Consider the following 9179-nt stretch of genomic DNA (forward strand, 5'->3'; position numbering starts at 1 on the left):
CATCTTAATACCCCTTAAGTAGAGATAATTTTTACCAATAAGCTGTCAATTACTTGACAGTCCAATACCATACAGAAAATACTGGCAGAGCTTGTCCAGTCATTACAAACATTGACAGTATAAACGCTATTCTAAATTTTGTACTACCAACTGGAATTACCTGAAATATATATATTAAATTACTATATTATAAGTTTATCATTCTACTCCCCGACCAGAGTGAGTCATCTTCACAATCGAAGGCCATTACAAACTTTGTCTTGTACCTGAAATAGCCACCTTTCTTTAGATCTTTATCACATAATGCAGAAATTTGTTTGGATTGTTTGCCAGAGAATAGAGCCAAACCAGATGTAGATCTGTTAATATACGATCCAACCAAATTGCTACAATGAAGAAAGGTGGCCGTTGCAGTCAAGGTGTAAGTTCTTAAAAGCAGGATATCATTGTGAAGATGACAGTCAGAGAATTGAATATTTTCTCTTATTTCACACATTTATTAACATTATTTAATTGGTTCATATTCATTTCAATCAGCCAGAACTAGGGGCATTAGACATAAGAGATAATCTCCTAAAGTATAGGCCTAGAAGCACTATGGATAAGTTTGATGGATGTGTCTCGTTTGTTACTAGTACATGTAATTGCTTGTAAAAATGTGATTGTGTAACCACTTCATATCACTTTATATCTGAATCTAAACAACTTACCCCAGTAGGTTTACCTAAATGAGCATCTCCTCCTGCCCCTCGTTTTGCTAATGTTGACGAAAATTGTCTGAAAGCTGGATTCCCCAAAAAGGGCTTCACGGCCAAGGCTCTCGAAAACACCATTCTCTATTTCTTGACTTTCCTTCTCCACTCTGTCCAAGGTGAATGTTGAGTGCGCAGGCGTACCAAAACGGAAGTAGAAATCTGTACCCATGTGTCACAATCTCTTTACTCTTGCATGACTCTAATTCATGATTTATAAAACTTTGAAAACAAAGCATAAAATATGGAAGCTAGTTATACTAAATGAACACCTAAATAAAAAAGAATCAAATACAGAATAAATCAAGTTTACTTTATGGCCATAGTAAAATCTGTGTGAAAGATTTTCTTCAAAGTTCTTTTTTGAGAACAAAATAACTGGTATGTCTGAATGGTGGTTACAGCTGATTGTGAAATTTCGTTATTTTCAGACAGAACTAAATCAAAATATAAGACCACAACTTTGTGGGCAAGTCTTAATTTTGTTTTAAAACATAGCATTAAGTCTGAATCATGGCTGCTTCTAAAGTTCAACAAAATTTTGATTATTTTCTTGTCCTAGATTTTGAGGCAAATGGGGACCATAAAGTTATAAAACCCATGGTAAGATATAGACCACAGGTACTTTTTTTGACAGTACATGTACTTTCATTTCATCATTGGCAAAATCTCAAATCTGAACCAACTGATAGAGCTCTTCACTTTTCAGTATTAAAATTTGGTACTTCTGCAATTCAATAGAGAATGTGTTCAACTTCTCTCTCTTTTTTTCAGGAGATAATAGAATTTCCCATTTTGAAAGTAAATGGTAAAACGTTCGAAATTGAATCAATATTTCATCAATATGTAGAACCTGAAGTCAATGAAATTTGTGATCTATGTACAGAGGTAAGTCTGTTTTAAAATTCATGTAAATTATTAGAATGAATTTCTCTAATTCTCTTCACCATCAAGACTGGATAAAATTAAAATAAATTCCAAATGTTTTGATATTGATGTAACCTATTGAAGTCAAATCATTTGAATTGATTAATATTCTATAGCTGCTGGTAGAAATTGTGACAGTGTTTAATTTGTGACTTTGGAGAGTTATTTCTATATTTTAGATCACTGGTATAACTAGAGACATGGTAAAAGGCAAACCTCACCTTAGACGAACTTTACAAGTAAGATTTTTACATATTACTTATATACAGTTAATTGTACACAAATTTTCAAAAAGATTTCAAAATATAAATCAGAAGGTCAACCTTGAACAAGCTTAAAGGGAAATCTTTGCCAAGGTGAACCCTTTAAAGTATGTAGCCTACTGCCTCCAAATTTGAAAAAAAAAAATCATTCTTGTTATTTTTTTCCTCTCTGTGCAATAATAAATTTTCCCTTTCAAGTCTGTAGATAAATGGATGGAAGAAGAAGGTTTATTGAAGTCAGAAGTGAAGTCAGTATTTGTTACTTGTGGTGATTGGGATTTAAAAACACAGTAGGTATCTTAATCTGATTGTCAAATATTCTTTTTTAATTGTCAAGAATTCATCTCATGCTGTTGATGTTCAAAATGAATACATGTATTATATTATTTCAATTCTAGATTACCAAGAGAAACTCAGTGGTTTAATATACCTTTACCTCAATATTATAATAAGTGGATAAATATCAAAAAGGTAAGCAATTATAACTTGGATTCAAATGAAATATTACATTTATAGAAAAGTTCAGAGGGTAGTCTATGATATAAGAGCCAAGAATTTCAATATATCAGCACTGTTGACTCTCAAGAAGAAATGCCAACTGAAGAGAAGCATCACAAAGTGAACACCCTATAGTGAAGCAAACAATTTTTATACGCCCACATGAAATGGGGGGCGTATATTGTCGTCACTCATGTCCGTCGGTCCGTCCGTCCGTCCACAATTGCTCGTAATCACTCTACAGGGCACAATTCTTGACGGATTTTAACGAAACTTAGTATGTGTGTTCGCAATCACCCAAGAATAAACCCTATTGAAAATCAGCGAAATCGAAAAATATTTAGCATGAATTATTGCCCTTGTTAATTTAAACTCTCAATTCTTGACAGATTTTGACGAAACTTGGTATGAGTGTTTGTAATCACCCAAGGATAAACCCTATTGAAAATCAGCGAAATCGAAAAATATTTAGTATGAATTATTGCCCTTGTTCTTGAAAACGCATTCAATTTTTAGCCCATGAACACTCTAGAAGGCACAATTCTTGAAGGATTTTAACGAAACTTGGTATGAGTGTTCGTAATCACCCAAGGATAAACCCTATTGAAAATCAGCGAAATCAAGAAATATTTAGTATGAATTATTGCCCTTTGTCATTGAAAACGTGTTAAATTTTTAGCTCGTAAACACTCTAGAAGGCACAATTCTTGACAGATTTTGACGAAACTAGGTATGAGTGTTCGTATTCACCCAAGGATAAACCCTATAGAAAAATCAGGGAAATCGAAAAATAAGTAGTATGAATTATTGCCCTTGTTCTTGAAAACGCGTTCAATTTTTAGCTCATAAACACTCTAGAAGGCACAATTCTTGACAGACTCTACAAGTCACAAATTTTTTGTTCATAATCACAATTTACAATAGATGTCATTATTTTCCTGAGAAACTATTTTGGTTAACAAATAAGAAAATTTAATTTAATCATTTAACATGTCCCTACTAGCCACCATACATGTACAGCATCATAAGATACTATAAATAGACCAAGTGGAAAATCCAATCATAGCTTAGTCATGTGACATCCCAAGATGCAGCAGTTTATCTGATTTCATTTTATAAATGTCATTCAAGAGAAAAGGTTTGCTTAATCATTTCATTTTCACCAATTGTGCTGATACAAAAATGAAATTAAACATGGGTCATAGGGGAAAGGTTTTGTTTCTTGGAAGATTGAATTGTGTTGCTGGATAAGTAGGCTACTATAGGAAAAATATTTAGTATGAATTATTGCCCTTGTTCTTGCAAACCGTTCATTTTTTAGGTTGTAAACACTCTAGAAGGCACAATTCTTGACAGATTTTGACGAAACTTGGTATGAGTGTTCGTATTCACCCAAGGATAAACCCTATAGAAAAATCAGGGAAATCGAAAAATTTTTATTCTACAAAGCAGAAGTCTAAAACAAATTTGACAACTTGATGAAATTGATCACAATCAAAACTAAACCTTTTGAAATATAAAATACTAGTTATTGCCGTTATTCTTACAAATGTGTTTGATTTTTAACTTGTGATGGCACAGTTTGTGATGGATTTGGGTATAAATTGAATATTTCCTGGTGTCTATGTTTGCTATTTTCTAACAAATATTCAATTTCAAACAAAGCTATCAGTGGGCGTATATTACCTTGCCTGGCAAGCTATCTTTTGTTTTACTGTGAGGTTTCTTTAAGAACTAGTAAGCCTATAATACAGAATTAAAAGGTCATTTTACAGAAATATTCTTCTTTTACAGCCATTTCAGGAGATGACTGGTAAAAAGGGTCACGGTATGAAAACAATGTTAAAAGATTTAAATTTAACACTAGATGGTAGACATCACAGTGGTTTTGACGATACTAAAAATATAGCTAAAATATTGAAATGTTTAGCTGAGAGAGGTTGTGTTTACAAAGTTACAGGACAACATGACTGAGAGTACAACATTACTGAGAGAACAACATGAGTGAGAGTGCATTATGAGTACAACATGACTGAGAAAATAAGTACAAGAAGACAGAATACAACACGACAATATGACTGAGAGTACAACATAACTGAGAGTGAAACATGACTGAGTTTGAAGTCTGAAAGAGTACAACATGACTGAGAGTGTAAAACGAGTGGGAGAATGTCACGACTAAGAGTGCATCATGAATAAACGCTCTCAGTGAGTTGGAGTAGTTTAATGGATTCTTTTTGAGATGTAATCAAGCCATTGGTGTGTATTTTGATGCATTGAGAGACAATACCATTCTTCAGTTTTTAAAAGACCACCAAGGTTATTCTTAATATGTTTTTTTTTTGTAATTTATACTATGTTCTTGGAAAAATAAAAATAATTTTTTTTTTTATTTCATTGTTTTAATACGGATGAATCTGTACATTATTTTATGAACATGATAAGAAAAAATGATAGCACTATATACATGAGAAATTTCAAAAGTGGAGATGAAATTAGTCCTGTTCATTTACTTAGTCAGATATGTCTATCATTTTACTGATATTAACTTTCCATTTGTGATTCCAAACTGGAACTCCAAAAACTCTAGAGATGATGTTGATGTTCAAAATTTTCAATTTAACAGCTTTGTTTCTCAGTCAAGCTTCCAAGTATGGAATCTATTGGCACCAAACACAAGTTCTTTCCATATTTGAATACAAATTTTAGTCACTTTCAACATTAATTCCCATATCTTCACCATGTTCGCTTCCACTACCCCCACCTACTGCTGCTCCACCACCATCATCATCATCATCTTCATCATCACTGACCACTCTAGCTTTCTTCTTACGAGGTCCTGTATCTGAACCAGAATCCTAAAATAAAGTATATCATTTAGTCAAAGTAACAAAATACATAGCTTTTACCTCCACTATAATTTAATAGTGTTGGCTTTCTGAATTACATTTGAACAGGTTGTTGATATGTCAGTCAAGTTCAGCACAAAAATGGCTGATAGATATGTGTAAATGAGTCATACATTAGAAATAAATCTCAATTAAATATTGTCGAGAATGTTCAATTCACCATCCATGAAACATTATTATACTGGAAATAAACACGAATCAGTCTAATATTTGTAGACATGATCTCATTGAACAGGAGTGAGAGCTCTTTCAAATGAATCCAGCAAAGATGATTGGCATAAATTAGAAATTCAATTCTTTACCTCATCACTGTCTAATTTTTTAGCTTTCTGAAGTTTTTTAGCTTGTAAATCTTCTTTATCTGATTCATAAGCATCTTCACTATCACTGCTATAGATATTAGCTCTATCTATAATATACATACAAAATAATTCCACAAATACCCTTATTATTTAACATCTTGCTCAAGAAATATTACAATCAATCATAAATATGAAAAGACAATACCTTGGCATTTCTCAACACTTTTGACAAGGAAATTCGCCTAGTCATTCCGATGGTACAGTAAAGATCCCTTGACCAATGATTATTAAAAAAGAGCCTACTAATTCCACTGTCCTGCACAGCATTGCCTATCATTATTATCCAAACAGTGGAATACCTCAGTCAGTAGTGAGTTGGACTGTTGTCTGCTAGGCGATTAGGTGGGTTCAAATCCTCCGCAAGGTAAGAAAAAATTGTGATGCCTGTGCCAGTGCTTTTGTGAGTTGGCCCGGTGTCGGCTCTCACCCTTTAATATCTAAACTGGTGCTGATAAGTAGGATGAAGAACTCAATTTTATGTTATTTTCCAATGATCACTTTGGCAATCACATGTATTAGACAATACTCTATCAGAATATGCAATAATAATTCTATACCTCTGATTTTCTTATGGACGCCTTCTTTATATTTTCTTTTAATAGCTGAGATAGACATTTCATCATCATCTTCTTCATCTTCATAACCTTCTAAATACCCAGCATTTAAACCTCGTGCATGAGCTTTCTCTCTCATTCTTCTCTGTTGACTTTCACGTCTGATTGAAGCTCGTAATCTTTCTTCTTCTTTCTATAGAAGGTATACACAAATATATTTCTGGTTTCAAAATTTGGGAACAGTGAACTGGGTTAGGGATAACTAACTGAATTTTTGATGATACCATTTCAATGCAACAAGGTTTTAGGACAAATTTTTGATTTACTTCAGCCTTGAAAATTTTGATGATGGTGCTGGCTTTTGTTTTGAAACCATAAATAAGAATTCAATACTTTCACCAAAATAGGAGAATTTAATATATCATATAATACTTTTATCTATTGTAAATAACAAATATACAACGGTTATAATCTACTTGTTAACCTACCTTTATCATTTCTGATCTATTCTGTTCTGGATCATGACCAGTAATAGGTAACATTTTAACTTTCTGTGTTTTATTAGATCTATCAGCTAATGACATGGTCATCTTACGATGTGTAAATGACTCTGTAGAATGAGGTCTACAAAAACAATGGGCATACATCAACATACAAGATTTTTTTGAAATACTGAAATGGGTTATTGATAATGCAAATAATGTTAATTTCTACATTTGTAGAATACTGAAATTTTGATATATAAGCTGACAAAGATGGGTTTGATTGAATTCATCACCTTAAGGCTATCTATACCGCTCTTCCAAGGGAAGTAACTTTCAACGCATTCTTTGAAAATCACAAGATAACAGTAGCAGAATAGGGCACAGGAGAAGAGAATCTATGTACTCTTACCTAAAAGCTAGTTTAGTTTTAAAAACAGATTGTCCTTGTAAACCTGTACCTTGACGTACAAATAAATGGTTAAAATCTCCTTGTAATGGCATAGCATAAACATCAAACACTTCCTCTCCCAGATGTAGTGACATACTGAAATAGTTAAAACATTCTTTCTAATAGCATTATACCTAAACTACAATACCTGATCAAAATGTTAACAAGAAAAACAAATGCAAACGTTATTCACCACCATCCTACGTTCTGGATAATCCGTAATACAAGCTCTCAAACAATAGTAAGCTACAACTTCATCTTCCACTTAGTCCTTATCTTTATCTTTTGACCAATTACTTTTCAAATAAAAATGTCCAACCTGCCATCAGACCATTTCACCATTTTTGCATTACTTTCTCTCAATGGTTTCATATCATCACCTAATATTTCAGCACCATTTTCATCTTTTTTAGCTCTCCACCTGATAGTGTTCTCTACCTACAATTGATAAGGAAATAGTGAAATAGCAATAGAAACACAGGGGCCTAAAGTCAGTAAAGAAAGATAACGTAGCTTTCAATAAGTCATATGAACTTAAACTAACAGTTCCCCTAAGTGCAAGCAAAAGAATAAGCTAGACCTGTTCCACTATGCAACATACAATCTAGAACTCTATATGTCATCTGACAAATCTGCAAGTCAACAGTTTTTTGACAACCTATTTACCTTTAATTTCATTCTTGCTCTACCTTCTTCATCAAGTACTTCATCTTCATCAATTTCATCTTCATATGTCATAGGATCATACGGCCTTGAATAAAATGTGACAGTAGATCAATTCTATTCAACTTAATTGACAATCTAGCACCAATCTTTATCCTGCATTTCGTGTCAGTTTCATTTCAGTTTCATTTCCTATGTAATCTTGGGATACACCAAGGCCTTGTGTGGTGCTGCTCAAGATAAAAATACTTTGACAGTTGGAAATAAAAAGAAAAAGATATTGGACCACAGCCATATACGCCCACCACGGCATGCGGATGGTAAATATTCAAGATTTTCGGGTAAGGGCAATAACACTGCTTCTAACGGTCGAAAATAGCTCAAATTCGAACTTGATCTTTGTTTTATGAATATATATACACATACCGAATTTCATTTGATTCCATCAAAACAAGCAAATGTTGACGGACGGACCGACAGACAGACGGATAGGGGTGCCAACAATATACGTCCACATAGAGAGATGTGGGCGTATAAAAAATGGGCTAACGGCATTTTCTCATTGAAGCATGTCACTTACCTTGTTTCAACACTAAGAAAATTGGGTAGTTTAGCATAATGAACATCTTTTCCTAGATCTGTAACAATACGTGGTATTTCAACTTCTATTCTGGTTTCTGGTATTTCTTCTTCAACTGGTTGGTCTTCATCATCTTCTATCACAGGATGCTATAAATATAAACTTGATTTAGACAGTGGCCTATCATTTACACAAAAAAGATTCTTCCATAACTGAGGCCACTAGGATCAAATTATCTTACTTGTATCTGTGATTGAGATTCATCTTCTTTCTTGTCTTTATCATCTTCATCTGAACTAATATCATCAGCATCACCAAATAGATCACCCATAGTAGCTACAACATCAAAATATTCAGAAATTTTCAACCTTTCAAAATTTGTGGTCTAATGTTTGTAAATAATAACTATGAAGACCCTTTCAAGTTCAAATAGCAGATATAATATTTTGTCAAAACATCGGTTTTCAGCTAAAAAGTGTACAGTTCTTTCAACAGAACCCATAGAACCAAGACCACCACTTCTCACTTACCAAATTAATTCCATTAAATTGGAAACACAATCAAAGATTTAATAAATATAACACAAAGATTTTACCTTCGACATTATCATCTGATGCATTAGCCTTCTCTTTCCCTCCCTCATCCTCACTGTCACTTAATACTGTACGTTTCTTTTTCTTTTTCACTTCTGCATCTATATTTAATAAAAAAAAACATCAATAAGTCAGCCATGATGAG

At 33.1% G+C, this 9179-nt stretch overlaps 2 protein-coding genes across 2 annotated transcripts; one reads left to right on the plus strand and one right to left on the minus strand.

Moving 5' to 3' along the window:
- Positions 1 to 1265: 1265 nt before the first annotated feature.
- On the plus strand, positions 1266 to 4414 carry LOTGIDRAFT_164750 (hypothetical protein; the record flags this gene model as incomplete). Its single annotated transcript, XM_009061274.1, has 6 exons — positions 1266 to 1355; positions 1527 to 1640; positions 1859 to 1918; positions 2141 to 2232; positions 2341 to 2413; positions 4235 to 4414. 6 exons carry the CDS (start codon positions 1266 to 1268, stop codon positions 4412 to 4414), a joined length of 609 nt encoding a protein of 202 aa, XP_009059522.1.
- Positions 4415 to 6284: 1870 nt separating this feature from the next.
- On the minus strand, positions 6285 to 7290 carry LOTGIDRAFT_77324 (hypothetical protein; the record flags this gene model as incomplete). Its single annotated transcript, XM_009061236.1, has 3 exons — positions 6285 to 6458; positions 6754 to 6889; positions 7160 to 7290. Coding segments are annotated over 3 exons (441 nt in total), but the record flags the coding sequence as incomplete, so codon positions are not given.
- Positions 7291 to 9179: the final 1889 nt, after the last annotated feature.

The sequence above is a fragment of the Lottia gigantea genome (assembly GCF_000327385.1).
Source record: "Lottia gigantea unplaced genomic scaffold LOTGIsca_47, whole genome shotgun sequence".
Classification (NCBI taxonomy): Eukaryota; Metazoa; Mollusca; class Gastropoda; family Lottiidae; genus Lottia; species Lottia gigantea.